This window comes from Lytechinus pictus, chromosome 2, assembly GCF_037042905.1.
Source record: "Lytechinus pictus isolate F3 Inbred chromosome 2, Lp3.0, whole genome shotgun sequence".
In the NCBI taxonomy this organism is placed as follows: Eukaryota; Metazoa; Echinodermata; class Echinoidea; order Temnopleuroida; family Toxopneustidae; genus Lytechinus; species Lytechinus pictus.
In genome coordinates, this window is record NC_087246.1 from 6,170,441 (window position 1) to 6,189,899 (window position 19,459).

Sequence of the window (19,459 nt, forward strand, 5' to 3'; positions counted from 1 at the left end):
ACAGGGGTCGGACGTACAAAAAAGTTGTACGTCCGACCCCCATTTAACTTGAAATCCCGGACTAGTGGTGAGCTGCCTTCTGGTGTATATATTAAACAAACCAAACTTGCTTTGCATCTGACTTTGGAAAAATTTATTTGCTTTTGTTTTGCTTGTAAGAAAAAAAGTGTATGTGAAAAGGGGTCGGACGTACATTTGAAAGTGCCTGCTTGTAATATTTTTTATTTAAAAAATATAAGAAAAGTATAAAAAAACCTAACTTGTTTTTTAGAAACCTAACATAATAACAACTTGGACAACATCCAACTTTAATTATTTCAAAGCTTATATAAAGTTTAAAATATGTTGCAAACTTGACCTTTTAAAATAAGTAAAATTGCAATTTTTTGCTATGGTAACTTCAATGCCTTGCCAAAATGAAACGATACATTATTTGAAATGATTTCTTTCAGATTCATACATTTCAGTGTCTTAGCTTTCAAGTGATACCTAATTTGTTCTGTTTGTAGGATTTTGAAATTTTGACCAAAAGGTTTACTATTTTATGGAACAGCCCTTTGGATAATATATGACCAAATGATTTTCTTTCTTCAAATTTCGAGTGAATGTGCCAATATTAAAAAATGTCTTTTTTCATGGAAAAGAATATTAGAAATTATGGTTTCATTTGTGATTGAATACTTGTAAAAATGAATTAAAATAATCATGCTGATTTACCTTCATGGATGAAATACAAATATACTATGTTCACACGTGTGACCGACCAAAAGTTGCATTTTATAAAGAATTGCCCTTCTAACTATCGCTCTTCCTCATCATTTCTTTGCATCCCTCCTCTTTCCCTCTTACTTATATTCCACTTATTTTTCTCTCTCACCTTCTCTACATGTACCTCTTTCCCTTAACCATCCATTTCTTCGTGTCTTTCATCTCCTTTTATTCCAACTACTTTGTATTTCTATTTCTCATCATTATACATTATTACATGTATGTAAAATAGATATACACAAAAAAACAATAACATCACATTGATTTTGTTCTTTCAATGTTGAATTTATTTTAGTAGCTCAGATCAAATGTCATGGTAGCAAAACTTAGCTATCAATTAATAACCCAAGATTCTTGTTTAAAGGTCAAACCTCCCCAGTTAAAAGTTGATTAGAATGAATAGAGAAAAATCAAACAAGCTTGACAGTATTTTATCAAAATTGGATATAAAATGAGAAAGTTAAGATATTTTAAAGTTTCACCTATTTCACTAAACAGTTATCTGCACATCCTGGTCAGTATGGAAATGGGGGAACTGATGAAGTCACCCTCTTCCTATTTATGTTGTATTTTATTGTATGGAATATCACATTTTCTTCCCCTATTATATCTTGTGAAACAAGATTTTTTTTTCTCCCTGAACGTGTTGATTAACCACTGAAAATTATAATAATCACAGCTATAATTGTTTTAGATCATAGATGGCTATGTTAAGATGTATTTCATGGAAATATTTACATTTTTATGCAGAGTAATCAATAATTACTGTGACCCATACCTAATTGTGTCGTATTTTTATGGAGAATAATCTTTTCCCCAATTCCACATCATATGTAAATAATTCTTCTACACCCTAGTTTAAATTCATGTGGAAAATATACTTAAGGAATTTTTAATAAGTCAACATTATGATTGCTAGCAATTTTGACTTTTTCTTGACTATTCCTTACATAAAGCACGTAGCCAGGCATCCGGCAGTGATATGCACTAAGTAAACATATTGGTATTTTTAATATTGTTATTATTATAATAATTATTATTTTTATTCGCTATGTCATTTTTTTAGGTGTTTCTTTCCTCCTTGACAAATTGTAGAATTAAATTTAACATTGGTAATTTCATCAAATTGATTTGATAGTGGGATCCTACCATGAATGTGCTGAATTCACGTGTCTCATACATGCATCATCATCACCCATTATCATGAAAAGCTTGTAGGTCAAGTTGTTAACCACTTTTTCGAAAGGTATACAAATAGCATGCGCCTGGTATAAGAATTCAAAACTTAAAGAAAGAACTATTTGAATGAATGATGAATATGCAGGTAATCATACAGATAAATCAATGGAATAAGCAGTGAGGGAAGAGCTGAAGTCTTTAAATGAGGTTTAATGTATCACTTTTAAAGAAAAAAAAGATGAACACTTGGTTTTGCACACTCACTGGTCTACCAATATGAGTGACATCACAATGTTTCATGAAACCCCAACTTGAAAGCCCCAAATTTTAAGCCACCTGACAACTGCTTATTGCTACTACTGCTCATTAAGAACAATAGAATTGTCCTCATTTGTCACCCTCACTGGGTTGTCATCGGTTTTCTCATCACATTGAAAATTATTATTTCTAATAGCTTTAAACTCTGTTGATGAAGAATCAAAGATAATTCCACAGGAATAGATCTGAAGGTCACTCGGATCAGTCAAACCTGCGTTGTGGAATATAGAACAATTTACAGATTTCATCAGTGGTTGAAAAAAGCTCTGTTGGGTACAGAATAAGATGAGTAATTGCTCATCGCCTTTTTCATTGGTGTTATAAAATCTGAGCTGCAGTATTTGAGTAAAAGTAAAATTATTACCTAAAAATGATTGAAAAAGGGGATTGTACAGTGAAGGTCTGGACTTTATCTTCTGTATTCAGTAACCATCTTTATTTGGACATAGAATATAGTTACGCTATGAAGAAGTCCATTAGAGAATTAAATTGACTTTACATTAAAATGAAAATGTCTTTAATTGCCTTATAGTCAGAAATAATTATAATTTTTGCATGACCAATGGGATCAAGACGTGATGGAACATAATGAGGAGAAAAGGAATTTGGAAAACTGATTTACAATGTTCAAACGACAATGGTGTGCAACTTTATATTACAGATCACACATTACCGGTACATGATACTTTAAGATTGGTATTTTCACATCCAAACAATTTGTATTCCAATTTCATTGACCAAAATTTTACCCAGTCATTTTAAAGGCCAATATCACCCTAATATCAAATTGATTTGATTAATTTCACTGTAATCAAGGGAGCAAAAATTGTAATGTCATCTAAATCGGTTGAAGTGTAGGAAAGTCATATAGCATATCTCTGTTATGCATTCTTTCATAAAAAAATAGTGATACTGACTTGTAAAATATGGGATATGCAAATGAGTGAGAGGATGTATTGTTGTCACTGTCACAGACTTTCATTAAAGAACGTATAAAATAGTCCTTTCTGATTTTTGCTAATGCTGCTGAGTCTATTGAATCAATAAAGGTATTGAATCACAAGAGGTGATTCAACAATGCAGTTCACTGAGGAATCAAATCATGTTTATAAAGAGGAAAACTTGAAAATATTTTGGATTTTTAAGGTCAAGTCCATCCCAGAAAAATGTTTTATTTGAAAAATAGAGAAAAATCAATCAAGCATAATGCTGAAAATTTCATCAAAATCGGATGTAAAATAAGAACGTTATGACATTTTAAAGTTTTGCTTAATTTCACAAAACAGTTATATGCACACCCTGGTCGGTATGATATGCAAATGAGATAGTCAATGATGTCCCTTACTCACTATTTCTTTTGTTTTTTATTGTTTGAATTATACAATATTTCAATTTTTACAGATTTGAAAATAAGGACCAACTTGACTGAACCATAACATTACTTAAAACAAAGGTAATTCCACATGCCAAGGAGGAGAAAATTAGAATATTTCATATTTCAAAGAATAAAATACAAAAGAAATAGTGAGTGGGTGACGTCATCAGTCTTCACATTTGCATACTGTCAGGATGTGCATATAACTGTTTTGTGAAAATTCAAAATGTCATAACTTTCTTATTTTATATCCGATTTTGATGAAATTTTCAGCATTATGCTTGTTGGATTTTTCTCTCTTTATTCAAATCATCTTTTATTTGGGTGGACTTGACCTTTAAAGGGCAAGTCCACCCCAACAAAAAGTTGATTTGAATAAAAAGAGAAAAATCCAACAAGCATAACACTGACAATTTCATCAAAATCGGATGTAAAATAAGAAAGTTATATTTAAAGTTTCGCTTAAATTCACATTACAGTTATATGCACATCCTGGTCGGTATGCAAATGAGGACACTGATGACGTCATCCACTCTCTATTTCTTTTGTATTTTATTATATGAAATATTCTAATTTTCTCCTCATTGTCAAGTGAAACGACGATTAATTCCTCCCTGAACACGTGGAATTAGCATTGTTTAATATTATATGGTTCAGTCAAGTCAGGTCCGTGTTGTCAAATTTGTAAAAAATGAAATATTGTATAATTCAAACAATAACAAACAGAAGAAATAGTGAGTGATGGACATCATCGACTGACTCATTTGCATGTCGCTGAGCGGTGCATATCACTGTTTTGTGAAAAATAAGCGAAGCTTTAAAATGCCATAACTTTCTTATTTTACATCCGATTTTGATGAAATTTTCAGCATTATGCTAGTTTGATTTTTCTCTATTTATTCTAATCATCTTTTTTCTGGGGTGGACTTGACCTTTAAATACAAAAGCAATATCGTGTGTTCTACATTATTGGTACCCTCCCTCACCACTGAACATCATTTTTAAAGTCATAGAATGCTACTTACTTCCACCAAGTATGTATTTCTTCCCTTCCTGAAGATTCACTCCACATGCCGCGGAGTTAGATGGTGTTGTAATGTTTGTTATTCCCGTCTTAACCCGATCGTCTCCAGGACGATACACTTCAAGGATATACACTTCATAAGTCTTAGGATCCTGGTTGATAGTGACGATATTGTCATTTGCTAAGGATTGATCATTGCCATTCTCAGGTTCTACAAGGTCGATTATAAAAGCCAAGATGACTGGGGAGATGAAAATTAGAATGGTCTAATTAAATAATGATTAAATGTGATGTCGTGCTATCCAAGTGGGGGTGGGTAACACAATAGTTCATCCCCTCCCCATGAACGATCAGTTTGATTCTGAAATTTACTCTTGTGTTTTCTTGAGGTGATTATGCATGACAATTTATAGACAAACTGGGGATGAGAATTTAAGTATATCTTTAGTTTTGGTAAATCCCCTTTAAAGTACATGTCACTATTCCAATTCATTACTAGATTATATTAATGCATGTGACCTCAAACGGTTTTGTTGTGAAGGATATTTAACTAAAAATCTATTTTATTGGATAAATTGACCAATTTTACTTCAAAATTTAATTTGATCAAGTGCCAAATCAAAATTGAATATCTGTGTTTATCTCTTAGTGGGCCATATTTCTCATTAATTCTCTAATCTGATTGGTTGATTCGTTTGTGACACAAACCCGTATTTACCTATTTTACTTGGTCACAAAGATCAAACATGTAATATGAGCCTGTATTACCTGTTTGGTGTTTAGCTGTTGTTGGTTTTATGTTTTCATTGTGACGCGAATGCCCAGTGCTGATTTCAACCATGTAATATTGGACCGTGCGTATTCAAGCATTGCTCTGTGCACTACTATTTGCGCATCAATTACAATCGCAAAATGCGCATCCGTTTTCCTGTGATCATTGTGATGTCATGAATGACTTCCTTTCCAAAACCACTCTTAAAATGCAGGTTTTTGAATTTTTAGTTTTATTCTACTGATTTCCCCTATTCTGCAATAATATAAGAATACAATTGAAGACATAAAATCGCTACACCCTGCTTGTTCTTACGAAATACGGGAAATATATATGTTCTGGTTCCATATTCTATTTGGCCTCTGGTCTCAGAGAACGTGAACCAGAACGTAGATATTTCCCCTATTACATGTACAAGCAGGGTGTATTAATAATTTTCTTGTTTATGTAAAACACATTCTCAAGCATGATATTGGCTGAAAATTTCAGGATTTGACTTTTGTCAGCTAGCTTTCTAATATCCAATTGCTAATAGTAATTGCTAAAACAACTATTATGAATAAAAATAAAAACATTACTGAGAGAGGGCTCTGGATTAAAATTGAAATGCTTCATTTAAATTCTAATAGGTAAAAAATGCATTAATTGACTTCTACCTTTTTGTTATATTGTAATGTTCATTGATACATTGATTCACATTACTGACCCTTTGCCAAAGCTTTGGGCAGGCATTTATGAGACAGAGTGATAATAGACCAGGGCCCCGTCTTACAAAGAGTTACAATTGATCCGATCAATCGTAACTATGGAAATCCATCAGTGTCATAATTTTTTTCTACGAAATATTTGAACAATGTCCTTTGTATGCAAAGAGAAGCGCAGTGAATTTTCAAGAAAACAATGCATGAATATACATCATAGCTAGAAAATATTTTGAACGAACGTGCATAATAGACGTTGACGTTGCTGGCCGTCCATAGTTGAGGTCCATGATTGGATCAATCATAACTCTTTGCAAGACGGTGCCCTAAAGGAATAGGTTTCTATTTTACATGTATCTCAATTAGTTATTTCATGTAGAAGAGATGATCTTTGTGTCTATGAGCCAAATGACAGACTAATGAAAATTGTAGGAGAAATAATAGATGAGTTACTTCATAAAGTGAGAAATTATAGATTAGTTACTTTATATAGCGAGAAATGATAGATGGCTTACTTTATATAGTGAGAAATGATAGATGACTTACTTTATATAGTGAGAAATGATAGAAGACTTATTTTATATAGTGAGAAATTATAGATTAGTTACTTCATAAAGTGAGAAATGATAGATTAGTTACTTTATATAGCGAGAAATGATAGATGAGTTACTTCATAAAGTGAGAAATGATAGATGAGTTACTTCATAAAGTGAGAAATGATAGAAGACTTACTTTATTTAGTGAGAAATGATAGAAGACTTTATATAGTGAGAAATGATAGATGACTTACTTTATATAGTGAAAAATGATAATAAGACTTACCTTATATAGTGAGAAATGATAGATGACTTACCTTTATATAGTGAGAAATGATATATGAGTTACTTTATATAGTGAGAAATGAGTTACCGTACCATAATCGTGACTGCAGAATCTGTCTTCAAGGTTTGGTTCAAAGAAACAAGAACAAGCTTGAGAGCCTCCTATCATGAAGGTAACAAGAAGTATTCCAAAGATATACATGTTGAGAAACAATGTGTAACTTCTTTCAGAAACAGAAAACAAATTGATACAAGATCGTGTACCACACCCAAATATATAGATGATGTGTTTACAATATCGTTTTTAACAGCTGGGACAGCCTTTGTTTTAATGCGTGAAATAAATTTCTGAACTGACTGATTAGGAATGCAGGTGTTCATAATTCCTCTAGTCTCTAGGTTAGAGTCTTTTATCAAAACATTGTAATTTTGTTTACAAGTACACTCACTTTGTTATGACATAAACTCCTTAAATCCTCAAAACAACTCTGTAACTCAACTTTGAGGGGTAATAATCTTCTTACTGATCCATCATCATTTTTAAATAGGGAATCATTAGAAGAGTAATTATTCTCTTTTTCAATGATGTGTCCTTTAAATTCTGTTACGCTATTGTGATCATGGAATGTGTAGTCTTGTTAAATGCAGCAAAGTAAAAAATGAAAAATTAAATGTTGCAAATTTCATTGTTTTCAGTAGAGAATTTGAAGATGGATTATGTTTGAATATTGTTGATGTGCTGATATGTGAATGTTCACATGGTGTATTCTTGATTATGAAATGGATTGAATATGTTTTGAATAACATTGAACATTGTCATATTAAAAAAAGTTAAAGGGTGCTAATGATAATGAGATTTGGGTTTCATTGTTGAAGAAAGACGTTTTATTTCAAGTAGACACTAAAGCATTTTGGGCATAATTCAAAAGATGTTAAACATCCAAAAGAACATGAAGAATGAAAACTTTAGTTAGAAAGCAATGCAATTTGCCACCTTTCACTTCTGAATTTCTCCCTATGTGAGGCCAAGTGCATATTCCCAGATTACATCACAGAGAATGACACCTATTGAATGTACAGTATTAATGTAATGAAAATGTAAATAATGAACCTATCAAGTACATGTAATACCAAATTAAATTTTCATAGTTCTCTACCCCCCCCCCCCAAAAGAAAATATCCCTCATAATTTAAAGCTTTCATAAATATTCAATCTTCAACCAACAATGAAACCAAAGTTTGTTTCACATTTTAAAAGTGTTTAAAATGGCCTGTAGGGTTTAACATAATTCCAAAATAGTCAATCCATTTTGTAAATGAGAATACACCATGTGTGGATGTTTATGCATTGACACATCAACATCATTTAAATTCCATCTGTCCTTGGATTTGCTACTGGAAACAATGAATTGTCATTGTTGACATTGCTGCATATCAAGACCACACTTTTTATGATTACATGAGCATAGGCTAGCATATGACACATCATTGTAAAGATGAATGATTTACTCTCTGATGATACCAGTTTCATATACAAGTATGATGATGGCGCAATAAAAAATTCATTACCCCTCAAACTTGCATTACAAAACTTATTTTTGAGAGGTTTATCTTCAAATGCATTATATAATGAGAAACAAATTTCTTTCATAATATGTGACATCTTGGAAATTTGCTGGTACTTGATATTTCAAAATAGATTTTTTTTAAAATAATCACTAATTTTGTTATATTATCTGATGGATTTTATCTATACCAATATTTTCCTTTTTAATTTTTCTGTCTTTTTGAAAAACACAAGTTATCAACGTAGATAAATTTTAGCTTTTGCAAGATTAATGAAAACACATTTTTAATGTAATTTTTTGTTATTCTTTTAAGAAATCATTCCTTTTAAGAAGGATTTAAAACAATGTTACACTGTATGTATACATGTGACTCTGCCTTAGTCAAACCTCAAAGAAATCTGATCAACTTAGGCAAGTAGTCAGCAGATGTTATTAACACATATTTTGCATATTTGGATCTGAAATAATGCTTCAAGTTTATTAGTGATTAGTTGAATTATGAAAGGTTGACTTTGCTGTCTAAACTTACATTTACCATTGAGTTTCCCATCTATCTGTCAGTCTTACTGAAAGACCTAGATGAATCCTTTGCAAATTGAATTAACAAGTGAATAATAAATAAGAGACTAGTACGACTACTGCTACTGATTCATTACATATTTCTATTGTCCATCTTAAAAAAAAAAGAAAGTTTGAAAGAATATGAAAAATTAGATGAATGTCTTTAGTGCATAGAATGATGCTGTCTTTGTAGAGATGTTAAAGTTACAATCTTAGGTAGGTTAACAAAAGTCATGTCTACATGTATGTACATCTTGATGATTTTGCCTCATGCGATATGTCATAGTTTGCATTTCTCCTGTTTGGTGAGCTGCTCTTGATTGAGTTTGCAAAGTCTATCTGTTTATTCTTTGTATTTCTATGTTTCACACCCTAATATTTTTGTAAATCGAGTGTTTATACTGAAGTTAAAAACAACAGCTGGAACTGTCTTTGTAATATGTGTGAAGTTATCTCTTAATCTGTGCTAGTGACGCATTGAATGGTGTTCATATGATCAATTTCATGGCATTACCTAGGATGAAGTACTTTCACACCTCCGCCAATTTTTTTGCAAATGTGAAAATGATACATGCTTGATATCCCCAAAGGAAATTGGCAGGTATATTTGCCCTCTCATAAACGCATTTGTATGAAGGAATCTGTGCATTCTTTTCTACAGAATGAAAATTTCTCAGTATATGCATATAATCTGTATAACAAGTTTGGTTTGGAACTTTGGAGAGGCATAGGGGTACAGAATGGTTATCAGGTATTTTGATGCATGAATAAGTGCTCTTTCCGTCATCTACTTCAGCACCATTGTCATCATCATCATCCCCATCAACTTCATCATCATCAATCATAATTGTCATCCGATCCTCCTCACCTTCATCCTCATCAATCATCATCACCATCATCACCATCATGATTAATCCTTATCATCATCATCACCATCATCATCATCATCCCCATCATCATCATCATCCCCATCAACTTCATCATCATCAATCATAATTGTCATCCGATCCTCCTCACCTTCATCCTCATCAGTCATCATCATCATCACCGCCACCACCACCACAACCACCATCATCATCATCATCACCATCATCATCATCACCATCATCATCATCATCATCATCATCATCACCACCATCATCATCACCATCACCATCATCATCATTACCATCATCATCATCATCATCACCACCATCATCACCATCATCATCATCACCATCATCACCATCATCATCATCACCATCATCATCATGATCACCACCATCATCATCATCACCATCAACATCATCATCACCATCATCATCATCACCATCATCATCACCATCATCATCACCACCACCACCAACCACCACTGTGTTGTCAAAGACTAGTACAATTCAAGGGATCTTGAATCATCCTTCTGAATGATATTATCACCTGCTTATGTATTAATGATAAGATCTTGAAATATATGATTTTTTGTTTATCATGCAGGTATTTTACAGGTCAGCAGTTGAAGGAGCTGTTTGTGCTTGATAATCCCAAGGTTTCAGAGACACAGAAACAGCTTGAAGCAATGCATTCCTCTCATAGGAAGACTGATACAGAACTGGATTCTCATATAGCGTTCTTGTTTTCTTCAGGTTGGTACATGCATCTGTAAAATCAGAATACATCAATAGTACATGGTAGATATAGGGATCAGTGAAATTTTGTTATAATTCTTTTAGTCAAATCATGACCTAAAACAACTACAATTAATGTCATCTAGTGTGTGGGAATCAGTGGCCATGATCTAATGTTTATCACTGAAATGCAATCATGGTGCTTTCTTGTTTTGAGATATCATTATGATCAGTGAGTACATCCTAATGTGTGTAACTGAAATGATGTTATTACTAGCTTTCAAATATCTAAGGGATCAGTGATCATCGTCCTATTTTGATAAACGAAATGTTTATTACTAGCTTTCATATATCTTCGGGATCAGTGATCATCCAATTTTGTCATGTCATGTTATATCTTGCTTTAAAACATCTGTGGGATTAGTGACCATGATCTGATGTTATTCAGTGAAATGATGTCACTGTTATATCTTACTTTTAAATATATTTTGGATTAGTGACCATGATCTGATGTTATTCAGTGAAATGATGTCATGTTATATCTTGCTTTCAGATATCTTTGGGATTAGTGATCATGATCTGATGTTCTCTCAGGAAGCACATGTGGAACCAAACCAGGAGTTTGAAGAAGAAGGAAACCAGTATGTTCAGCAAAGGGTATGTTTAGCAAAAAAAAAAAAGCATGCCATAACTGAACTTGATTATGTTATCCTATAAAATGAAATTCAGAATTCTAGTAGTTGGAAATTCAATGAAGTATTCCTGTCTGATTTGTCTCTATTTTCTAGTTCATGTAGACAGTTTTAAAGCTCTCAGATTATCATAGCTTGGACTGTTCTGCCACAAGTTTGTTCTGATGTGAATGAATTGTAATTTTTATTGATACATGTAATTTCAGATCAACATTTGTATCTCAGATCAACATTTTTGTAAACAATACCTGACCAAATAATTTGAATATGATGATTGCATTTGTCTGTTAAATGTATTTGAGGAAGCTCCCCCTCCCTTCCTTCTCAATGCATTTAAAAAGGAAAATCAACCCTGATTTTATTTGAATAACCACATTTAATTTCATATATATATATACTGAACTTGATTTAGGTTCAAAGGGCACAGGAACTTGTTGCTCAAGAATCTGACTTGACCCGGAAGTTGAATGATCACATCCGACGTGGCACAGAGGGGCCCGGTGGAGCCAAGAAACGCTACTCAATGAATGTCAATCGTGAAAGGCTGCAGAGTGAATGGGCAGAGAAGTCTGGGGAAGGGGTCATCAACCCACCTCTTCAAAATGTACCAAAATATTACAAACCAGGTTAGTTGTGTGTATTCGATCAATGGTATTTATTGAATCCCCATGTATTATTGCAAGTGGATATAACTGAAATGCCTGTGAATTAAATGTTGTATTAAACATTATACATTCCAATGAGTCCAATTACAATTACGTGTAATACTTATATTTATATGTGGAGCGTTGTGGCCCAGTGGATTAGTCTTCGGACTTTGAAACAGAGGGTCGTGGGTTCGAATCCCAGCCATGGCGTAATTTCCTTCAGCAAGAAACTGATCCACAGTGTGCTGCACTCAACCCAGGTGAGGTAAATGGGTACCGGTAGGAAGTAATTCCTTAAAAAGCTGTGTGCGCTATGAACGCCTAGCTTAGCCGGGTAATATGGGAGCGCCTTGAGCACCTAACAAGGTGGATATGTGCGCAATATAAATATCCTATATTATTATTAATTATATTTGCAAGGCCATTTCCTTCCAAGAGTATGAGGAAGAAGAGATACATGTAAAGATAGTAGGTAGGAGATAAATGATAACAGAAAATGTAGAAGTTGTACTAGGTCAAAGAGGAATTATTTTAAGGGGCTAATGTTTTATAGTCATTTGATGAGAAATTCTGTTAATCATTTGTTGTTCATGTTGTAACTTAATTAAATAATCATTTGGTTCTCTGATTGGTGAGGTAACATATAAGCTCCTTTCATACAATGAAAGTTGTCTTCCTTTTGCACTGATGAATGATTCAGAGAAGATTTCAATCATGATTTCCTTTTGTTCGTTACAGAGGATAGACAACCTTCAAGAGGGGTAGACACGGCTGTTGAGGATTTAGACCGCACCATGGAAGAGCTCTCCATCAATGATTCTAGATCTAGCTATGATGAAGAAGTGGAGGATTTAGCCCAACGTTCTCCTAGTTATCAGAGTAATGCATCCCAAGACATGGGAGGGATGGAGGAGGTTCTGATCATCGATGACTCTCCTCTCGGAAGCGGAGATGAGGGGGGCATTGAAAGCCGACCTGGTAGTGTCTTTGTGGTAGATGATGACTCGAGACCTGGGAGTCGGTCGGAGGATAGCTGCAGACCTGGCAGCACGGTAGAGGACAAGGCTTTCATAGGAGAATCTTACCTCCCAGAGGATAGCAGCCGTGGTCCTAGTAGGAATGATGATGACAATATTATATATGATCAGGATGAAGAGATGGAAGATTACATTGATGATCACAGCAGTGGCGGTGAATCTCGAAGTAATGCTAAAGCACCAAGTACCAAGCAGGAGCTGTTATCAAGTGCCAATGAGAGTCTTGAATTGGTCGTTGGTATGACACCACCAAGAGGCCAAAATGGAGATTTCCAAGTTGGTTCCAGGGAGTCTAGCAGAGGTACAACTTCCTTTTATACAGGCGAACCACATGGTGGTATGGTAGATGATAGTGGATCACTGAGAAGCAGGAATGAGGAATCTAAGCAATTGATGCCATCTGATACTGACAGTTATGGGATGATGGAGGTGAGTAGCGGACAGCCATCTGATCTACCACACTTCAATGCCACCAGGAAACTGTCCCTTGAAGAGTCAAGATCTTTGACGTGTAGTCAGATGACACGAGATGAGGAAGCAGACTTCAAAGCAAATACAATTGATTGGGAGAATGGCAGGTGTTCTTCACAGGATATGAGATGCAGAGAAGGGATGACAGACCAGGATATGAGTGCGAGTGGAGTAGATGATGTTGGACTAGATAGTGAGGATGATGAAGAAGATGGTAGTTATGGAGAAGTGGTGGAGGTGTCTGTCGCAAGTTTTTGTTGTCAGGCTGATGGGGATGTCCGTCAAGACATGGATGTTAGCAACACCGTTGAACCCAGAGAACAAATGCACATGATTGAAGATCAAAGAGATGATGAGGTCAGTGAGAGCTCTGTGAGAAGAAGCCCACATCCAGATCTTCAATCAGATGAAGTTGAAGAGGAAAATAGTTATGAAGATGTATCCATGGCCAGCTTCTCGGTGCAAACTGATGATGTTGACAACCTAAAAGAAGTGCAATCAACAAATCTGGACGATAAATCCAGTTCACATTATTCCCACAGCTCAGTACTGAAAGACCAACAATCTCTCCAAAAGGAACTATTCACTAAAGATCTATCCAGTATCAATGTTAGCTCAGCAAGGGAAGGACCTCCAGAAGGCATTGACCTGGATGCAACATCTAGGTTCCTAGGACTCACATCAGAGGAGAGCCCATTCCTTAAAACATCATCACCTGTTAGCAAGGCCCGTCATGTCCAGAGGATAGTATCGGATGAGGAGGAGGAAGATGATGGGTCAGTTTTTGAAAGGGACACTAGTAATGGAGGCAGGGTTGGACTCCTTGATGATGAAGGTGTGTATGGAGGGGTAAATAAAGACAATGAACCAAGAGATATACAACTCAGCACCAAAAGGAAGAAACCATCAAGTGTTCTGGTGGATGATAGCGATGATGAAGAGATAATAGGTAGATCAAGTAGAAGCACCAAATCTTCTTTGGATACTGAACAAAGTGCAGTTATGCAAGGTAAGGTGTTCTCAAATGAAAGAAAAAATAAATTCAGAGCTTAAAGGAATAATGGCAACCAGGCAGGTGTATCACAAATATTTAACTATGACTTACAGTCGCACTTAAATGCCTATGCATATATGATATGCAACGGGCAGTCTTATTGATTAATATGCAGGATTGCGCGTCCTCTTAGCATGATCTGACCAATGCGGTCATGCCTTTTATACCGCACGCAACTCGGCATTTAAGTGCGACTCTAAGTCATACTTAAATCTTTGTGAAACACCCCCCTGGTTCCAACTGGCCATGGATTAATTTGACGCAATCCGTTCTTAGGGAAATCCAATTCCAGGTTCGAAATACTATCAAAAGAATTCCATTCATGATACCAAAATTAGTAAGTGCTTACATGTATATTGCAGTTGTCCCCTGTACCAATTAACTTCTCTACAATACATGGGCCCTCTGCACCACCTCTTGGGCTTAGGCATACCGGTATTCAAATGAGATTTCTTTAAAGGGATGGTCCGGGCTGAAAATATTTATATCTTAATACATAGAGTAGAATTCACTGACCAAAATGCAGAAAATTTCATCAAAATCGGATAACAAATAATAAAGTTATTGAAGTTTAAAGTTTAGCAATATTTTGTGAAAACAGTCGTCATGAATATTCATTAGGTGGGCTGATGATGTTACATCCCCACTTTCTGTTTTCTTATGTTATTACATAAAATCATAATTTTTTCATTATTTCATACTTGTGTGAATAATATGACTCCCTTATAATGAAATAAGTTGCAGCAATAAATATCTAATGCACTAAATCAGTTGTCAATCCATTTTTTCTAGTTCTTTGAGGAAAAAATTTGAATTAACCTTATTATTTCATATAATAAAATACAAAAGAACAAGTGGGAATGTGACATGATCAACCCACCTAATGAATATTCATGACGACTGTTTAAAAAAAAATATTGCTAAACTTTAAAATTCAATAACTTTGTTATCTGTTATCCGATTTTGATGAAATTTTCAGCATTTTGCTCAGTGAATTCTACTCTATTTATTAAGCTATAAATACTTTCAGCCCGGACCATCCCTTTAAGTAATCATTTGTGTTCATTCAACCATTAGTATGTCATTTAAACTCTTATATCATCACAGAATAATCAATGTTTATAATGAGAGACAATCTGATTATATTTTGAAGTTAAAGGTCAGAGTTCACAGAAGTACATGTGATTATTTGAAACATAAAGTTAGGTGTGTATTATTTCAATGATCAAGCAATTGCAGAGTTATAAATTTTGACTATGTAGTCAAAAATCCATCAATTTTTCCCCTTTTAATCTTTCAAACTACAGAGAGTATGAGTGAGTTCATTGTGGGTGATTCTGATGAAGAGCAGCAGTTTGAAGAACCACTGGGTAAGACAATTTCACCCCATTTAAATAACTGTTTAATGAATATGTATATATGTTTATTCTTCATAGCTGATGATCATCTTCTTTACCTGTAACAATTTGAGGGACAGATATGGTTTGGAAGACTCTTACAGTTACCAGTGCGATTGAGCAAACTTAAATAAAGGGAAAGTTATTAAAAAAACTACAGATAATGTGTAATCATATGCTGTTCAAAGTCTTAGTATATTGAAACAAGTAACTTGTAAGGTTATTTGTGCCCGGGACATTAAGACAGAAGTATGTGGGTGTGGGTGGTTCTGTCCCTAGCATCACCCCCCCCCCCCTTGTTCTTGGAAATAGCTTGCCTGTTGACTCGTGTAAGTTCAGTGTTTTTTACAAAGATTTTCCTCATGTGAAACATTGCTGAAATATACTTGGTGAATGATTTTAAAAAAAAAAATTTAAGAAGACTTAGACCAAATTCGTCACACTTTCTTCAAGATAGTCTACATCTGTTACATTTAACAGTAATGACTCTGACGTTTGAGAGTTGATTTTTTTCAACCAAGACTGTCATCTCATTTTGACTTTCAACAAAATGATACAAATGATTTTCTCCTCTTTTTTTTTATCCAGACAAAGATGATGTTGTTGATGAGAGTCTGCTGGATGAATCAGAGGATTCATCAGCCTCAGAAGTAGAAGAAGAAATAGCTGGAAGAAAACGAAGGAAAAAACATGTTATAATCAGTGATGATGAAGAAGAGGAGGAGAAGGAGGAGGATGGTGAAAATGATCCCTGCATCAGTAAAACAGATGAACAGTACAATAAAGCAATGAAGAAAATTGACTTTATTGCAATGGAAGCTGAGGAAGGGAGATCAACTCATGATACTGGTAGAATATCAGATGAAGAAAGAGATGGAGAAGATAAAGAACTAGATGATGAAGATGATGATGAGGAGGAAAATGAAGTACTGAAGGAAGATGAAATGGTGGATGAGGAGGAACAAGAGGATAGTTATGAAGATAGTGTAGAAGACGAGGAGGAGGAGGATGAAGCAGAGGAAAACACAGATGAAGAAGAGGAGGAAGAAGAGAGTGATGGAAGCAGGAGTGAAGACGAATCAGACATGGAGATGAGAGCAAAGTACAAAGCTCTTGTCAAGAAGGGAATGTGAGTATATTAATCTCTGTTATATATACTACATGTCTCTTTAGGAGTGGTCACACATGCCAACATATTTTCCCCATTCATCATCACAGTAATAGAACTTTTGTATTTCACTGATTACTTCAGCACGTAGAGTCATTGTTCGTTATCGATTGTTTTGAAGATGAGCAGGATTAAACTGCATTACCTTTCATTTTTTAATTTCCATTTATTCTATTATTTTTTAATTGTACGGAATGATAGTTAAATCATTTTTACTTAACAATAACCTTGGTAGAGCAGGATTTACATAGTTTATATAACTGATAGTACAATAACACACATTTACATAAGGGCATTTTGAAAGGAAACCTTGATTTTTATTCCAAAATTTGTGTTTTAAGAGAAGTATACACATTGCTTTATCGTTTTGTTAAATCATTCCATATTTGGATTACAATTTTTTTTTTCTCATGTCTTTATTTCTCATCAATTTAATTTGCTTGTCTGTTTGTTTGTCTCCTTTCCCATCAGGTCAAAAGTATCCGAGGGTGATAACAAGGGTGCACTACGTGCGTTCCTCCAAGCACTCTATATTGATGGTAGCAGTGAAAAACTTCAGCTCATAGCCCTCAAACTCAAGAAGAAACTAGAAAACCAATGAGATATTACCCAACTGAGATAACAAGGGTGTCGTACATGCCTTCCTCCAAGCACTTTATATTGATGGTAGCAGTGAAAAACTTTAGCTCATAGCCAAATCCAACAAGAAACTAGAAAACCACATGGGTGTTTAACCCATAGAACTCTGGATTAATTCACTGAAGTGTCATAAATGCATGTATGCCCAGAGTGGAAACCTGGTATTCTCAAATGAGGTTTCAATTGTACCATGGTAGAAAACCATGATGTATGCAGATTTCACATATTATCGCACTTCAATTAGGCACCCTTTGCCAAAAGTGCACATTCATAATTGGATCTTTCTTAGCATATGCTGTGAAATGAGCATACCTAATTATGTACAAAAATCTGCATAGTCCAAGGTTTTGTAAAATTAGAAAAGGGCCCTGGAAAAAAAAACCATTCACTGCAATTTTAAAGCTGATCAAATAATCCAGACTTAGTCTGTAGGTTGTGAAAGTAACCATCGAAAGTGATAATATTTTGCCTGCATCAGTGAGATAATTTCAAATACATTTATTCATCCAGGTTTGTTGGATTAATTGGTGTACCATATTAATGGTGAAATGCACAAATGTAAGGTAGCTATATAGCAAATACCATTTACCTATCGTCGTGGAATATTACAAGTGGAAATTAATCAGGTGTTTAATGTTTAATATATGCTTTATAAGAAAGAGTTTGTGTAGTTTACAGAATTTCATTATATACTGTAGGTATAGCTTCATAGTTTTGGCAAAAATTATGCACAGTGAACTTGAGCTGAAAATTATATGCTGATTAGAATAGCACAGTTTGATCCCAAGCAAGTAATTGGTAAATAATTAAGTTTTGTACTCTTTCTTTCTTTATGGATTTATTTATATTTTTTCAAGGGGGTGGGGTAAGGTATTATTGACATGGGATTGAAGAAATAAAGAATACTTTAAATACAGTGGTGCTAAAAAGAAATTGAACCCCAATAGAAATTGAACATATTTAAAAGTGTTCAAATTCTGCCATTTTTTAGATATTTAATTGTGAAGCCAGGTGATATATTACATTCAATAAAGTTTGTTTCTATGGACTCTCTGGACATTGTAGTGTTGTTGTTGTTTACGTTCAACACTCAGCACGAAGGAGTGCATTTTCTGGTGGGGTTCACTGACTTTTTAACACCACTGTAAGATTCTCAGTTATTGACGATGGTGGCACCAAGATGTTTTATTAGGAGGTGAGCTAGCCATATCTGAATTCATTAACATTTTAAAAAGAAAAAAGGTGATAACTTCCATGAGCCATCCCTCTTGTTTTCATACGCCTCTTCCCCCACCTTTTATTCTCTCCTTCGTTTGTTCCCCCTCTTTTAAGTTTTTTTGTCATCACGTGCAAATCACAGGATTGTTGCCAAAGATTCATTGATGAATGAATGATATTGGTATCGGAAAATAATCATGAACGAGTAACTTTGCACAGTTTAATAAAAAATGCAATATTAAAGGCTAATGTTTTTTTTTGTTATTTCGTGATGTATTTGATTTTTCTCTTTTTCTGCAATGAAATAGATACCATAAGCTCTGCCGCCTATGCTGACATAAAGAAATAAGTAACAAAAGTATAATTTCCTGTAAGAGAGCAAAATGTGTCCATGATTTACATATACAGCAATGCATAAGAATGATGGTAAACCAGCCATATCAAA

General features: G+C 34.3%; 2 protein-coding genes across 2 annotated transcripts; one reads left to right on the plus strand and one right to left on the minus strand.

The window, feature by feature from the left end:
* Positions 1–1,032: 1,032 nt before the first annotated feature.
* Positions 1,033–7,229, minus strand: LOC129253621 (uncharacterized). Its single transcript, XM_064108093.1, has 3 exons — positions 7,052–7,229; positions 4,666–4,905; positions 1,033–2,476 (listed from the first exon to the last, which is right to left on the minus strand). Exons 1-3 carry the CDS (start codon positions 7,158–7,160, stop codon positions 2,304–2,306), a joined length of 522 nt encoding a protein of 173 aa, XP_063964163.1. The 5' UTR covers positions 7,161–7,229; the 3' UTR covers positions 1,033–2,303.
* A 3,308-nt stretch (positions 7,230–10,537) lies between these two features.
* On the plus strand, positions 10,538–19,257 carry LOC129253620 (DNA excision repair protein ERCC-6-like). Its single transcript, XM_054892047.2, has 7 exons — positions 10,538–10,709; positions 11,245–11,348; positions 11,796–12,009; positions 12,769–14,547; positions 15,900–15,962; positions 16,578–17,118; positions 17,629–19,257. The coding sequence occupies exons 1-7, from the start codon at positions 10,538–10,540 to the stop codon at positions 17,756–17,758; spliced, it is 3,003 nt and encodes a 1,000-aa protein (XP_054748022.2). The 3' UTR covers positions 17,759–19,257.
* Positions 19,258–19,459: the final 202 nt, after the last annotated feature.

What these genes read in the sequence shown, in the direction of transcription:
- LOC129253620 (XM_054892047.2), top strand. Translation starts at nt 10,538, where the DNA reads ATGATTTTTTGTTTATCATGCAGGTATTTTACAGGTCAGCAGTTGAAG. An exon ending in ACAAAGTGCAGTTATGCAAG is followed by an intron (nt 14,548 to 15,899) that starts GTAAGGTGTTCT and finishes TTCAAACTACAG; the next exon opens with AGAGTATGAGTGAGTTCATT. An exon ending in GCAGTTTGAAGAACCACTGG is followed by an intron (nt 15,963 to 16,577) that starts GTAAGACAATTT and finishes TTTTTTATCCAG; the next exon opens with ACAAAGATGATGTTGTTGAT.
- LOC129253621 (XM_064108093.1), bottom strand. Translation starts at nt 7,160, where the DNA reads ATGTATATCTTTGGAATACTTCTTGTTACCTTCATGATAGGAGGCTCT. An exon ending in ATTCTGCAGTCACGATTATG is followed by an intron (nt 4,906 to 7,051) that starts GTACGGTAACTC and finishes TCATCTCCCCAG; the next exon opens with TCATCTTGGCTTTTATAATC. An exon ending in GAAATACATACTTGGTGGAA is followed by an intron (nt 2,477 to 4,665) that starts GTAAGTAGCATT and finishes TCCACAACGCAG; the next exon opens with GTTTGACTGATCCGAGTGAC.